The following is a 16,651-nucleotide window of genomic DNA, read 5'->3' on the forward strand; positions in this document are numbered from 1 at the left end:
CACATGTTAGTAAAAAAAAGGACACATATCATTTTTATAGAATAAGTTATAGAAAATTTCTCAAACCCAATTTAAAAGAAAACTTTTTCGGTCCCAAACATGGCTTGGCCAATCACATGCGGAAATCTTCCAATTGATAGATGGCACTCCTTGTAGAGCGCTAGGCTACTTTTGTTTTAGTAAGCATCTTGTCATCCTTGAGTTACGGCCCAAGGCCCTCATGGACATGGTAGCATCAAATCAGTAGCAAGAAATTTTCCATGGTGACCCACCTGGCCCATTCCTATCAACATATTGCTACGTTAAAGTTGATTTAACGGAAAATATAACCAAAAAGTCAAGAAAGATTTCGAGGAAGATTAATTTTCATGGATCTTGTCGAGGGTTTCGTCTAAATATCCGTTTGTTTCTATTGGAGGAAGAATTACGCAATTTCTTAATATTACAGGTACTGTATAGATTGTATACCTTCGAAATTAAAGTAGGCCACATTTACTTATCTTCCAAAAAGGGTGACAATTCGTATTTACACGTCTAGTTATGAGTATAAAACTATGTATGTCAACTTTAACATGACTAATTTAATTAAACGAGTCATCAACCTCAACCTTAATCTACTAATTTTATGTTGAATTTGCATACCATATTAAAAATTGTCGACTCTAACTTCGTGCCAATGATTATGTACTTTTTCGAGCATCTATTCAGGATTTTTAATCCACCGAAAGCACAGAAGCATATTTGGAAATACTAAAGTCTGTTATCTTGTTCATAGGAAGACATCGATTGTCCTTGTGAAACATGAGACTTGAGGTGTTGATTAAGAAAAAACCTAATGATTTGTGATTAGTATATTAATACGTAAACAATGATGAAAGCCATGTTCTCACTCATCCAAAATATGAAGGCCATGTGCTCCCACATGTCACAGCAACCGTACCATATCAGGACATACGAGGTCACATCAAGTCCTGTTAAAATCTTAAAAACAAATCAATTGTACACTTTAAATAATTACGGAATTTTTGAAATAAATTACATCTTAATTTTTTTTTAGTAAATATATTGTAAGTTTTTGAGTTAACTCGTGAAAACTAAAATCTCCCAAAGTTTTTTTTTTTTTTTTTTTTTTTTGAAAATTTACTTCCTGCATCAATCAAAATGTTAATGAAATATAAAAGAAATGACAAATACTCAACAATTTTTTCTAAATTTCTCTGTTAAGAGAATTTTTTTTTCAATTATCAATCTACAAGAAAACATCATAGAACAATCAACAAGTTTTTATTCATCAAATTCATAAAAAAAAACCCAGTATTCAACCATCTTCGGCAACTAGAATCTCTAGCCACCACTTCAATTTTTTTTATTTTTATTTTTTAAAAAAAATTAGAATTAATTTTTAAATTAAATTAATAAAAAAATTAATATGCTAATGTGACAAAACGATGCGTTTTGATTGAGACTAACGGCTGTTAGAGAATTTTGATGGTAGAAATTTGATTGGCATTTCGATTGACCTAGTGAGTAAATTTTCGAAAGAAAAAAAAAAAAACTTAAGTAGATTTTATTTTTGACTGGTTGACTCAAGGATTTATAATATATTTACCCATTTTTTTAACTGCCTAAGTTTATCGAAAAGGTGCAATAGATCTTTCCGTCCGAAATAGTGCCAATTATTTTGGACAGAAAGATCTATTATTTTGGACGGAAAGATCTATTGCACTTTTTCAATTAACTTTAGCGGTTAAAACTAAAAAAAATATTTATTTATTTATTTAAGGTGTAATCTATTTTGGTAGATTGACTCTTGAATTTATCTAGAAAATACCCAAATAACTAACCACCTCATGCAAGTATAGAAAAAAAAGAAACAAAATAATTAAAAAAAGAAGGAAGAAAACAAGTAAAAAGGTCGCAAGTAGCATGGCAAAGTTGACAAAAAGGAAAAACAAACAAAACAATGGACACGCCGCATATAGCGCTCATGTTTTCACGAAGTCCCCACATGGAAAATCTAAGCCAACCCATTTTTCTCGCCTCAAACGCCGCAAATCTATTCCTTGCATTATTGCATTATTGCAAATTGGTCGTCCCGATGATCCCCTTTATAAACAACCCCTTCACTTCCTCCACTTTAAACTTCATTACTTGCACAACATCTCCTTTGTGCTTCGAGAGAGAGAGAGAGAGAGAGGTTTTTTTTTTATTGGATTAGATATGGAAGGACGTTCGTACAACTCCCTCTTGTTGCTGTTTTCTCTGCTTTTTTTACTCACATTCTCTAGTGTTGCTGAGGTATAATTAACTAACTTTACTCACTCTGTTACTCTTTTTTTCTTTATTTCATATCCGGGGTATTGGGGTTCGCCCCGATTACATTCCCGGAACACCCAACCTTGAACTTGATGCTTTATTATTACTCTGGAACAGGCCGCTTACAGTACTGCAAAGCTTAGTCCTTCAGGTACGTAATTTTTTGTGAAGAAAAGTGCATGATCTATGCTATATTTTAATGTTAAGCAATTGGTGATGAATGTGGCATATATATGCATGCAGATTGCAAACCAAAGTGCACCTATCGTTGCTCGGCAACATCTCACAAGAAGCCATGCATGTTCTTCTGCCTAAAGTGCTGCTCCAAGTGCCTGTGTGTTCCTCCTGGCACTTATGGCAACAAGGAAGTGTGCCCTTGCTACAACAACTGGAAGACCCAGCAAGGAGGACCCAAATGCCCTTAAAATTCTTTCCACATTTCTAATAATAAGCCTGTGCTCCATGTTATGCTGCTGTGTAGCATTAATGGAAGCAATTTCCTATCTAGACACTTCTATGCGCAGTTTTTCATTAGGCCCACATGATCAATGTTCTTCTTATTTCCCTTCATCCCTTGTGAAGGGAGACTTTCTATATAGATGGGATTATATTCAATCACTTTTTCTATATGCATTCAACTCCTTAAAAACAATGAGATAGCTATATATACATGTGGGAACATCATTCTTTTAAAAGTTAAGCGGTAGAAGCAAGACGTGTAGGAGGACCGACGACTCACAATTCTTCCTATCTTCAAATCAAACGGCAGTTTTGGATACATTGATCCATTCATATCCGTGAGTTAAATGCATCAAAAAGGAGTAAAGGACCAGAGAGTCCTTCCACATAGCACTTCTTTTTCTTGCTTGCAGATAAGTTCAATTGGGATTGTTTTGCAATCAAACAAGTAGAGTCCAGCTAGATGGCTTCTGCAAAATGTTAGCTCGTGAAACATTGATGTAGGCCAGACTAACCATTTGCAGTTCAATAATTTCATACCTGTCCAATCACAAGTTGAAATTTTTTTATCAATCTGAAACATAAGTCCAATGTTTTCAGACCGCCTAATAACAAGAATTCGAATGTTAATAACTTCTTCTTTTAGGTTGTTCGAATTCCTAAAATTTGGGCCGACATGCCCAACTAGACCCATTATGCTTAAAATTCAAACAACCTAATAATAGAAAATCTCAATTCCTAAAATTTGGACGGGCATATCCAACTATACCGTGATACTCTTGAGATTGTTCTTCGTGATCTGCCCATAAATTGCTTCAATTCTTCCTTTGTTATGTTATTATGTCTTTAATCGTCCTCATGCATTATTTATTGGAAATAGTAATAGATTAGATTTTAAAGTAATTTTAAATACTCAACTCTCATCTCATTTTTATTTCACTTGGTTGATGGACGCACATCAACCTTTGATATGTGTATATATATATATATATATATTTTAGTAAAGATTGATATAAGGATTGATTGGTTTTGCCACACTATAATAGAAGTGAAATGAAAGTTAAGTATCTAACATTACTGAGTTAAAATAATTTTCCTATAATTCAATTTGTAAAAAATTGAGTAAAGTTCACATACCCCTCTCAAACTGCCATCCAATTGACAATATCCTCCCAAAACTTTCAATTGTGACAATGTCCCCCTTAAACTACTAAAACATTGTCAATATTTCACTAAGGCTAGCAAAAGGCAAGAATGTCCCTATATATTTCTCAATAAGACAAAAATACTCTTATAAATTTATATATATATATATAATTTTTTTTTAAAAAAAAATTTAAATTAAAAAGAAATTTTTTTTTAAAACGAAAATTTTTAATTTTAAAAAAAACAAATATTTTTTAAACGAATATATATATAAATTTTGTTTTAGAAAACGAAAATTTTTATTTTCTTAGAAGAAAATTGTTAATTTTTTTTAAAAACAAAAAAAAAAAAACTGAAATTTTTATGAAAAACCCTCCTATGCGGTCATGCTGCAAAAGGAGAGTTTTGCAGCAACCAATAAAAGAAGGACATCTCACATAGAGGAAAAAAAATGCAAAAAAAAAAAATCCTACACCCTAATGCACTTGATTTTCAACTAAAGAAGAAAGAAAAGAGAAAGAAGAGAAAGAAGAAGACCGTGGGTCTGCAAACTCACGGTGCAAACCCACAGCTGGGGTCTCACCGGCCGTGGATCTGCTGAAATGCTAGCCGCGTGGGTTTGATTTTTTGGTTTTTTCTAATGGGTCTTGTTCCGGTTTGGGTCTGGTTTTTTCTTTGGTTTTTCACATGGATCCAGCGCCGTTAGTGATAGCATGGCTTCGGTTTTAGGGTGATAAAATCCCAAAAAAAGGTTAACATTCCCCTCTAGGTTTTAGTTTTGAATCCAAAATTGAATTTTGAGGCATTAAAAACGAGTTTTGTGGCATTAAAATTGATTTTTGAGGCATTATAATCGATTTTTGAGGCTGGGTTTGGCCAAAAATTTGCCGGAGAAAGTGACCCAAAGTCGCCGGAGAGGTGACCCACGGTTGGGTCACGGCTAGACCAAGCCATGGGTCACGGCAGACCCAGCGGCTAGGTCTGCCGTGACCTAGCCATGGGTCACGTTTGACCTAGCGGCTAGGTCTGCTGTGACCCAACCGTGGGTCACGCCAGACCCACGGCTGGGTCTGCTGTCGCCGATCGATTCGCTGTCGCTGATGGTTTCGCTGTTGCTGGTGTAGGTGGTTTGGTTCTTTGTTTGTTATTATCTGGTATTTTGATTTTATTTTGTCAAAATAAGCTTAGTGATGTGTCACCTTGTGGTTGAATGCTACAAAAGACCCCTTTTACAGCATGACCGCATAGTAGGGGCTCCCAATTTTTATTCAATAAAGTTATAAAACAAAACAAAAGTTTTCAATTTTTATAACAAAAGAAAAAAATCAAAATTTTTAATTTTTTTTCTTATAAAAATGATATTTTTCATTTTACTAAGGGTAATTTTGTTATTGGGGGAATATTAACAATTTTTGATAATTTGAGAGGATATTGACACAATTAAATGTTTGAAAGAGATATTAAGAATTAAATGATAATTTGATTGTTACGTGGACTTTCATTTTTTTTAAAAAAAAAAATTATATAAAAGCTCATGCTTGTTTGTTTCAAGCGCGACCTAACTCACACAATCTGTACGTTGAAGAGAAACCGAGAATGACAGGACAAGCATGGCCTTACATACAGTGGAGTGGAGTACGCTAATCCACGTGCCAGTCACGTCCTCACAGACATTTATCCACTGTGGATAGGCTTCTCACTCACATATATATTAGCAAGAAAAATGGAAAAACGAAGAAAAGAAAACCCACCGAAATCATTAATAAGCGACGTGGCGCGCTTATCTCCATGGGATGTGGCAACTGTAAGCAACTGCAAACCTGCAGAGGAGCTGATATATGCCCCTCCATTACCAAATTTAATTTTTTGTTTGGTAGCGTTGGCCTTCAAGGGGGCCACAGGCTGAGCTTGTGGTTGCAAATTCTTTTCCCAAAATTTCTTGTCTTCAAGTCTTGGCTTCCTCCCTCTCATTAGAATACTCCAGTGAGTGCTGGTACTCTCTAGTTCTCTTCCCCTCTCTCTCTCTCTCTCTCTCTATCTCTCTCTGGAAGTGAGTGCTGCATCCCACAGGTTATTCACTCAGTCTCATTGCTTTTCTTTATTTCTGGACTGGCTTTTCAATTGGCTTATGCTATTATTCTACACTTTTACTTGGTGGGTATTCATTATTTTCTTTGTTTAAGCTTTAGTTTGTGAGTTTGAGATGCAAAACCTTTCCTTTATGTGGCACAATTCTGATGCTTCTAGGTTTGTTTGGTTTGCTGTAACTGTTTCTTTGTTTTGTTAAATGTCAGATTGTTATTGTCGTACGAACACGCTTCAACTATTATTTGATACACTGAATTATAGTTTCTGGAGCAACCATTATTTGTTGAATTTCATCACTTTGGTTTGTTTCATAGGCAACCATGTGAGTGGTGAATAGGTGCCCTTTTCAATTAAGTTCTTAATTATTGAGCCATTACCATTCATGAGGGAAAGTGTGGAATGATTTTCAACCTGCACATTTAGTTCCTTCATTTTAAACTTATGTGTTAGATCATTTCCTAGGTAATAAACTATAAGAGTGAAATGCTGGTTCCCAGATTTTTTGAGGTGCTTGATAAAGCGATCTTCAAGAATCTGGACATGGAGATGGTGGCAGAAAATTGTCGAAGCGACAGTGATTCTGAAAAAAAAAATGCATAACAGGTGTTTTTGATAATAGCTCATACGATCCTTATTTAAATGTTTGATTTCGACCTGGTGCATGACTGCCACCAAGAATACTGATGTAGACGATGAATATAACATGTCACGTTTGATTGTCATGTCTATATATTATTTTTGGTTTGTATATAACTATTCTCTTTGCCTTGGTTTCATTAGATTTTAACCCTATCATATAGCATAAGATACATAAAACAGAAAAACATAGTATGAATCTCAAATGAGTTTATAATATAAAATCAAAATTATGCTGGAACATCTTAGGCAGATATTTACCCCAATGAGTGGTTTATGTGGGACATATTTACTTTAATCACAAGAGCATTACCAGGAATAACCAAGATAAAGAAAAAATTTGCAATGTGAGAGACAATTTAGCTGGTGGTAGATCTGATAGTATGAAGTCTGATAAAATCTTTCTCTTAAAACAATGAAAAATGTTTCCGATCTCAACAATCTTCTAAAATATTCTGTTTGTAAAAAAAGTTATATAGTAGTAAAATTAACGAAGTAATCCCAGTGGTTTATGGAAGTGATATTCATTTCCCCCTAAATAATTTATTTTGGTGATGGAGGGCCTGAGCAAACTGATATCTAGTGCAGTTGATGTGGATTTTTGTGTTGGGTTTCTAGATGTTCTGTGGGAGGATCAGGATCTGCTCGAGCAGGTACTTTTTATTTTTTTTAAATAAAAAATAAGTAATATCATGTTCATGAGGCAGGGTGTGGAGCAATCTGGTGAGGTATTTGGACTTGGACAGCTAGAGATGTGCGTCTCATTGAGTTGCTTGATGAAACTGTGTATCTGGTGCAGAGAGAAGCCTCTTAAGCATTATTTTTCTGTGTTGAGTAGCAATAACAGGGCTAAGGATGTGCCAGTTATAAATTACTGGAAATGTGTCAATAAGGCTTTGCCCAACCTATAAATATATTTTACACACATTTTTTCTCCACAATTGACTATAGGCCCATAGAAGAGATATCTATGGATTATAAAGATTTTAGATATGTCTCTTTTCTAGATTTACTTGCTTAATCCTGGTTTGAATATGATGATATAAACCAAGCTTTCATTATATTTGTTGTGGTGACATCTGTAAGTGTCACCAGAGTGGAACAAACACTTTTGGGGTATGATTTATGGGTACAGACATGACTACTCGTGCTTCAATACAGATTCAGGATATCATGATATTTTTGGGTAAAATTACATAAAAGTATTATAAGATTCCCCTGAGGCATAAGCCAGATGTGGTTGAATTAATAATGCTTGAATCAAAGATACTTTTCTGATAAATGTGTTAAAACTCAATGGCAATTGGAAAAATTTAAAGGGTGGATATGTGCCATGAGCAACTTCTCTGGGATATTTGTTGGGATTTCTCCACAGAAGTGACCTCTACTTGAAAATAATAAACTTTTTCAGTCAATAAAGGTCAGACCAAGTGCTATATTTGTCATTGATTTACTATTCTCTAGTGTTTTGACCATATGGATATTAACTTATCTTATTTTTTTGTTTTTCATTTTTTTGTCATGTTCCATTTCGAATGCAATCATAATTGCTGCGTGAAAATAATTTGGCAGTTATATATTAATTTTCTACAAGATCCTTTACCTAAAACTTCATATGAATATGTAACACTGCCTGATAATTCCATTTTGGTTTTACTAGATCTTTGAGCTTCTGTAAGGGAGATGCTGGTTTAGGTCATTTCACTCCTGTGTTGATCCTTTCCATGGCACTTACTGCAAGCAAGGTTTCAAGTGGTCCTGTAGTGACTGAGAGGACAAATGTCTTTAGATCACCTCGACATGCATATTCTTGTGCCATGTCACCACAACACGATAAATCACATTTTACAAGTCAAGGAATTGAACATAAGCAAAGGCATGGAAATATCTTGGGAGCGAAATCAAGGTTTTCTGATGTGGGTTTGTGGCGCATGTGTCGAAAACCTCTTAGTTTCATTGCCTCTCGGGGTTCTTCTCTGTTATGCCGGTCCACAGAAACACATAAGACTGAAGCAAAGGAATGTGTTAGAACTTATGGTGATTGTGAAGACATAACGAGGTAATAATGAGGAAGTACAGATTATCAATTCTAATTGACTAGACATGCAGAACTTACATTGAAATTCTTACTTATCTTCAATATTTTACATACTTTTATTTAAATTCTTATTCTTCTTCTTCTTCTTAACACCATGGTGCATGAAAGGTATATGATTTAACATGATACATAAACACAGAAGACGGCATTGTATGTTGCATAAATGGTGTTGGAGATGGGAAATCCTTAATGTCTAGACATGGGAGGACAGTTTCATCTGTCACTGTTTCTTATTTCATTGTGTTGAAATGGATATAACTGCATTGTATGTGCAACAACCATGGAACATAAATGTGAAGAATTTTTAACTCATAGTTTTGCTAAGCAAAAAGCATAATAATTATTATTTTGCCTTTTCAAAGGTAAAAGCTTATGCAAGTATCTAATGTGTGTCAGGTGGGAATCATTGTTGTCTTCAAACACATGTCTGAACACCAAACATTCATGGGGATTAATGTTGTGTACCACTAATAGTTAATATGAGTTATTGGACTGAAGCATTTCGCACATTCAAGTGTTTCAGTCTACTGGCTTCTTATATTGCCAAATAATTAAGACATATAACTAAATTGGACATTATGATCTGTATGCATCTAGGTAATCTCCTAGGTTTGCTTCATATGAAGCTTGCGATTTTGGCTGTTTTCTAGAGGACCAGTAATGATAATTTTATCTAAAAAGCTAGGAATTGGAAAAAGAATCATTGACGCATTTCCATGGTTACTAGAGGACTAGCTAAAAATGAAAGGGTAATTATCTATTGATAAGAAGATAATGAAAGCACTCGTGTAACAAGAGTAAGGAACATGGGCACGGGGATTTCACTATGGCTATTGTTATGTAAATTACCTCTACCTTTTTCTCCCCTTGGCGATATATGTGCACACAGATGTATTTTGCTAAACTTCACTTCTATAAAGTAAAACTTTTTTCTCAAAATTTTGTTGTTCCACCTACAAAGTGAGGTCATTCACTATATGTTTTCCTTTTCAATTTGTCTTCTGTAATTTAATTCCCGCTCTTGTTGCTTTTATTAGATCCTTTACAATGATTTATTTTATTTTGGCAATTACTCCAGTTGTAACTAGGAGAAGCATCCATGCCCCTTTACCAAATAATTATGGAATTTCATGTTTTCTGACAATAAATCGTGTTGAGCTCTTGAAGTTAGTTGGTGCTGTCAATGTATTTTATTTATGTTTCTAAGATTCTAGTAATTTATTTATGTTTCTGAAATTCTATTGTAAATCAGTGCACAAATTGGAGATGAAGATCCAGTCATGCCTAAGAGTACTCACTCCAGTCGAGGCTTGGCTGAAGCTTGTAAATTTGTCTACAATGACGCAAAGTTCGTAAATGAAAGGGCTCGTAATGACATTTTCTTGCTTTCTCGGTAATATTCAGCCTCTAATGTTGGGCGTGATTATTTGTTCACAAAGCTTGCGATGATCATGAATCCCATGCCTTGTCAATATATAAGAAATTTTGTGAACAAGTTGCAAAAGATAGCAAAAATGTGCACTTACAATGAATGATCTACTATTTATTGAATCACATGCAACAAATTCAGGTTGAGTAAGCTTTCATAAAAATATATATATAAATTGAACTTGTTTCATAAAATCATAGAAATAAGCCACAACGGTTCTGTTTAAAATGGCTTTAGACATGGTTTTTGGTATTAGCTTTGCTAGAAGCGTTACATATATGATATAAACACATGCCTTTGAACTATTTTGGTTCTAAGTACATGGAGATTACTGCTCATCATGTGCCTCTCTTTCTCAGTGGGATAATGAGGTTGGATGCCCGAGCGCGTCAAGATGTAGCTATTCTTGAGTCAGAGTTCCTTAAGCTTGATGGTAAACTTTTACTTTTCTGTCCAGTTTCACTAGCTTTTTAAATCCTAAATATCTGTTTTCTGGACTTCAAACTTATTGGTTTTCCTTGTGCTGACCTTTTGTCTTGTAGCTCGGGCAAGAGAGGATACTGAGAAAATTGACCGCCGTGTGAAAGAAAAAGCTGAATGCCTTCGAGATATTGCTACTGTATGTGATTGCTAGATTTTTGAATACTGGTTTATTTTGGGAAAATGAATGAATTGCTGGTTTCTTAGTGGTTAATATTTTTGGTGATCTTTGTATACCCTTGCAGAGCTTGACAGACAAAGCCCAGTCTAGATTGAAAAAGGCTGCTGATAAGCATTGGAGCGATGGAGCCCTAGAGGTGCCTCTACTATTTAATTTTTTTGATAAGTAATAAGTAAACTTATCTATTACAAGATGATATTTAATTATCTTGTAATTATTGCTTCATTTGATGCATGTAATAGAATGTGCAAGCTAAATAAATTTTAACACTATTCTGAGCTCAGTAAAGCTTATGTTCTTCTAGTTGGTTGAAAAGGGTGAAATTAAATAGTTTTGAGCATAAAGAAGATTGCATTAAATGAAAGTACATTACATTTTTTTGACATATATTGTTAATAATTGGGAAAGTACTAAATTGATCTTGTGACAAATAAATTTATGTGGTTTCAAAATGAACTTATAAATCCCTTTGTAACATAATGATCACTCTGTACAAATTCCAGGCATTTTCTGATGGAATCTTTATGAATTACAAATTTCCCCTCAAATTAAAAAAAAGAAAAAAAAAAAGAAAAAAAAAAAAGGATGAAGTTAGGCTGGCTTTTGGGGGTGGTTTGGCCCCCCTCGGAGGCTAATTCTAGGGATGGCTTCCACCCCTAGGCTTTGGGGTGGTTCTGGGAGGTCGGTCACCCCAAAAACTAATCGCTAGGGGTGGTTAAACCATTCTAAGGCTAGGGGGTGGTTTGGCTACCCCTAAAATTGATTGCTATGGGAGATTAAACCACCCCCAAGGCTGAGGATAGTTTGGCCACCCTCAAAACCAATTGATGGGGCTAACCGATCGTTGAGGGTGGTCAAGGGGTGGCGCCAAACCACCTCCAAGGGAGATGGAGGTGATTCAGCCACCCTTAGAATTAGTTAGAGGGGTGGTTAGGCCACCTTCAAGGGCGATGAAGGCTATTTGGCCACCCCCATAATCGACTTAAGGGGGGTGGTCAAACCACCTCAAAGGCGATGCGGATGGTTCAGCCACCTCATAACCAATGGGTGGCTGAACCACCATCAATGGCCTTTGGATCACCCCTAGAACGGGCCAAAGGGGGTGGATAACCAACTTTTCCTCTCTTTTTTGTTATTATTGTAGATGCATAATATAGGGATTTATTAGTTCATTTTGAAACTACAAAATTTATTTGTTACAACGTCAAACCACATGGACTAATTTCGCAATTGTTCCTTAATAATCCATGCTTTTGATCAAGAGAAAGAGGTTGTAATTTTTATTCTGCTGTGGATTCTAATTAATTATTTGAACTGAGGGAGAAGTTTACTAGATTAAAGATGTGGGGTGTCAAAGTTTGGCAAGTCTCTAATGTTGTTACGGAGTGAGTGCAGGGGCGGAAGCACAACATTCGCCCCCCCCCCCCCCCCCCCCAAATATTTTGAATTTTTTTATAAAAAATAAAATATTTTTAGAAATATGTCCTCTCAAAATTATATTTTTGCCTTTTTACTATTTTTTTTTTTTTTTAGTTTTATCCACCCAAAATTATTGTTTTGCCCTCCTAAAATTTTCTGTTAGTTTTGTCCCTTCTATTAGCTTAAAAAAAGGGAAATTTTCCTATTTAATTGTTGATTTTCGGTTCACAACGTTATTTAGGCTTGACTCTGTCATTTTTGGGAGCTTCAAGGGATCTCATTAGAAGAAAGAGTTTAATTTATATTAAGACATGTAACTTTTGTATGCAATAATAACTTACAATTTACTATGAAATTAATTTTAAGACTTCTCTATATTTATTTTATATAAACACACACTTACACATATAGAGAGACCGTATATATCTATGTGTTTATGTATTTGTGTAAGTTCGTCCCCCCAAGTTACAAATCCTTGGTCCACCCCTGAGTGAGTGTTCACATGAGTTCGTTGAGGTGTCTAGAGCATGGGGGAATGGAATATGGGAAGTGTGACTTGGTTTGGATGAGGGGCTTAAGGTGAATGAGATGAAGAGAAATAGCTGGGTGAAGACAGTAATGGGAAAGACATTCATAAAGTTAAACTTCCGATGTTAGACATAGGCTTATACTTTGATGCAAGCACAATACCTGCTTATCTGTGTATTCTCATGTAACCAAATTGTACCTGTTGTAAGTGATACAACTACATTATGATTCAGCCTTGTTTTTGGACTTCTGTTGCAAGTAATACATGGTTTATGATGCATATTTCTGCTACCTTTTGACTTATTTTCAGGCTGATTTGCGCCTTGCCGACTTCCGTGCAAAACAACGTGCAATGGAAGACGCCTTCATGGCTTTGGAGGTGAACTGCTCTATTCTGTGACCCTGATAATTAATCACATAATTTGTTGGATAATCTCTTCTTTGTATCCAAATCATGTATAGTAATGAACAACTTGCTTGTATTCACTCTGCACTTTCTTCCCTTTTGAATGTACCCTTATTGATGCTTCTTAGAATTTATGGTCTTTATCTCTTCGTGAGTATGCAGTTTGTCAGAAATATCCATGACATGATGGTGAGCAAGATGTACAAATTGTAAGGTTATTCTTTCTTTCTGTATCCTTCTTACCCCCACCACCAGTGGAGGGGAAAATTAAGCAGTATTTAAACCTTAATTTCTGACACGTTGCAATTCAGTCCTCTGCGTAGGGAAAAAAGTTCTCTATCAGCAAATTATGCGATGGGCGGTATAACACTCGAAAAAAATGGGAAAACTTTTGATTTCTTCCCTGGGGAAGTGTCTGCTGATCGTATTACCGCTATTCAGGTCCTTCTTTTTGTTGTTTAAAACTATTTACTTCTCAGTTGCAGCAGGAATCATTACATTCATAGTGTTCTCTTTGATTATATGCAGGAAGCTTACTGGATTATGGCATCAGCTCTCTCTGAAGCGGATGGGATTGACTATACTGATCCTGAAGAGGTTTAAATTTCCACGTGTTCATGCTCCTGATCTGAGTGAGCCATTAATGTTATTATGTTTCAGTGTCTGTCTATTTACCACTCTTTACTATCTGAGCAGCTCGAGCTGTTGATTGCAACTCTTATAGATCTTGATGCAATGGATGGTAAAAGTAGTGTATCGCTATTGGCAGAGTGTTCAAGTTCTCCCGATGTCAATACTAGGTAAGCTATTTAAGTTTTATTGTAACAATTCAATCAAATTGTGTTGTATACTTGATTCATCCACCTTATGAGCATGGTTTAAGTGAAAAAAGTATGAATTTTGCTTTTTGAACACATGCTTATCATCCCATTATATGATGAAACCATACCAATGGCTATGAAGTAGCACTACTTAGATAAGCACAAATTTAATATCCGTATAAATCAATGATAACGCATTTAACCAAATTCTGAAGGGAGTTTCTGATTATATGCAAATTAGTCACAACACTTGACTTTCCAGGCTGATATATATAATTTTCATTGGATGATATATTCTTGTTATTGTCTCTGGTATAGACAAGCATTAGCCAATGCATTGGCAGCAGCCCCATCCATGTGGACTCTTGGAAATGCAGGCATGGGAGCGTTACAGGTACCGGGTTCTAACTTTTAAAGAAACACATTAGATGACTTATAGTTTCTTAACCCGAATCGCAGAAACTGATATTTGTTGTTTTCTTTTTCAGAGACTGGCAGAAGATAGTAATCCAGCAATTGCTGCTGCGGCATCCAAAGCTATCTATGAACTGAAGAAACAGTGGAAGATAGAGGAAGGCGATAGCTGGAGGTTTATGATGAACAAATTGACTGTGGAGAAAGATAGCCAAGAAGTTGAAGATGATGCTGATACAAATTGAAATACTTAAGACAATTAACTGTAGATATTTACATGAAGGTCTCAATAGTTGTAGGATAAACTCTGATCACCACAAAGTGATTGGTGCTGATGTAAAGGAAAATTCTGTCATATTTTATATTAGCCTTTCTTTCTTCAATTTATTTTCCAAGTTCTCATGCTCCATTCATACAAGTCTACTTTTCCTTTCAATGCATGTGACCTTGTCTTTAATGATTGCAGAGACAAAGTTGAAGTAGAAGCAAGCTTGGGCTTGACGTGTACAACCCATGAACATGTATGGGTTGCAGATAGATCCAGTATAGGATTTAAGCCCACCCATCATTGCTGTTGGCCCCCATAAGATAGCGGGCTCCATATCAGATAGGTACCCTTGCCCACAGAATGGAGGTTACTACTTCTCCTGAGAAAACCCACCCCAAAAAACAAAAAACGGTTTTCCCTAATGTATCATGAGTTTTGCAATGTTAATCTTGAATTATAAAAGCTGCAAAAGTTGAATCCTAACTGAGGATGCCAAGATGATCCCATTTTTAAAATTTAAATAGGTAAACATTTGCTGATTCAGCCAATTGTGAGTGTGGTTTATTTTTTATTTTATTTTTTTATGATAAAATCTTTAATTAAGGGTAAATATTTATTTTTATAAGTTTTATGGGAACATAAAGACATTTTATCTATTAGCCGTTTGAGTTAACATAAAACCCTAATGATAGGCGTGAAATTAAAAGGAGTTGAACAATGGAATACTCACATTACAACTTTTGATAATTTGAAACTAATATTATGTAAAACCCGTGATACATTAAGAGATAAAGTGAAGTTTTCCCAAAAAAAGAATGCTATTTCAGCAATCAAAATGGTTCCTAAAATAACACCGGTTAAAAAACGAAGCCGGATCCTCTCCATTTCAAAGGAAATGGAGAGGAGCCGGTTCTCCTTTCTACAAAAGTAGAATGGTCCAAAAAAGTGAAATGATCATTCTACCCTTATAAAATAAGGGACCAGCTCCTCTCCATTTCCTTTGAAATAGAGAGAATTCGAGTCTTTAGAAAACTCCTGACCTAAATTTCTTTCTGGAAAGGTTGAAAGTCCCTCTTTTTTCTTCCTTCATTTGTAAATTAAGGAACTGAACTAGATAGAGATCCAGACACTGTAGACTATAGAGCCTACCATCTCTCTCTCAATTCACACTCATATTTGGTTAGGTCACATGTAGGAATGCCACTCCATCTATAAATGTCTTAAAAAAATCATCCACTCATGGTGGTCGTTAATCTTCAGTAATTCTCTCTATTTTTCTTTTTTTTTTTCTTTTTTTTTTTCCCCTCCTTTAATTAAGGCTTATTATAAGCTTTTCCCCTGAATCTTTGATTAATATTCTCTTTGTTTCTTAAACCCAGGAATGTAACTTTTCAAAAACCCAAAGCTGAGCCTAAAAAGCAAAAGCAAGAAGGGAAGAGAGAGAGCTTGATCCCACAAACATTATTATCAGCTTTATTCAAACAAAGGGTCTCAAATCACCATCACGGCCCCCCCAATTTGATCCACTCTTCTCCCCTTTTCCCCTCACTTTTCTCTCTCTTCTTAGCCTTTCCATCATGGCTGCCATTGTTTGACAACCATACTTCATCATTTCCCCTGCCAATCACTTCAATTTTGAATTAGTATCCCAAGTTATATATATATAATTGATGTAGTAGTTCTACACTTAGTAAACTACCCCCAAAAAAAAAAAAAAATAAATAATAATAATAATAATAATGGAGAAAATCAAGTTTGAGAACAGCAATGCAGAGTAGACAAATGGATTTTGTATAAATAATCCCTACAGCTTAATTGGTAAGAGCGTCTGTCTAAATGTGGGATTGCAGGTGGGGCCATTTTTTACTTTACATTTTACATTTGTGGCCCACCAACTCATTTATACGGATGGTGGTGGGCCAACTCATGCGCGTGGTGTAGCCCAAATAAAGTCAGGTGGAC

General features: G+C 35.3%; 2 protein-coding genes across 4 annotated transcripts; both read left to right on the plus strand.

Annotated features, from left to right (window-relative positions):
• Positions 1-2,163: 2,163 nt before the first annotated feature.
• Positions 2,164-2,834, plus strand: GASA5 (GAST1 protein homolog 5). Its single transcript, XM_059596223.2, has 3 exons — positions 2,164-2,298; positions 2,434-2,467; positions 2,560-2,834. Exons 1-3 carry the CDS (start codon positions 2,221-2,223, stop codon positions 2,739-2,741), a joined length of 294 nt encoding a protein of 97 aa, XP_059452206.1. The 5' UTR covers positions 2,164-2,220; the 3' UTR covers positions 2,742-2,834.
• Positions 2,835-5,812: 2,978 nt separating this feature from the next.
• Positions 5,813-14,808, plus strand: LOC132181078 (senescence-associated family protein). Of its 3 annotated transcripts, none has more exons than XM_059594137.2 (13): positions 5,813-5,904; positions 8,306-8,704; positions 9,996-10,136; positions 10,532-10,605; positions 10,715-10,791; positions 10,898-10,969; positions 13,091-13,159; positions 13,349-13,395; positions 13,498-13,627; positions 13,715-13,783; positions 13,883-13,986; positions 14,326-14,401; positions 14,496-14,808. In XM_059594137.2, exons 2-13 carry the CDS (start codon positions 8,370-8,372, stop codon positions 14,664-14,666), a joined length of 1,365 nt encoding a protein of 454 aa, XP_059450120.2. In that variant the 5' UTR covers positions 5,813-5,904; positions 8,306-8,369; the 3' UTR covers positions 14,667-14,808. The 3 variants fall into 3 exon arrangements, 2 of the variants coding, with proteins under 2 accessions (XP_059450120.2, XP_059450118.2); XM_059594135.2 differs by lacking the exon at positions 5,813-5,904 and adding an exon at positions 5,912-5,991; XR_009440219.2 differs by lacking the exon at positions 5,813-5,904 and having other exon boundaries at positions 13,911-13,986; positions 14,496-14,519.
• The last annotated feature ends 1,843 nt before the right edge of the window (positions 14,809-16,651 follow it).

The sequence above is a fragment of the Corylus avellana genome, chromosome 5 (genome assembly GCF_965113065.1).
Source record: "Corylus avellana chromosome 5, dhCorAvel1.hap1.2, whole genome shotgun sequence".
Taxonomy (NCBI): domain Eukaryota; kingdom Viridiplantae; phylum Streptophyta; class Magnoliopsida; order Fagales; family Betulaceae; genus Corylus; species Corylus avellana.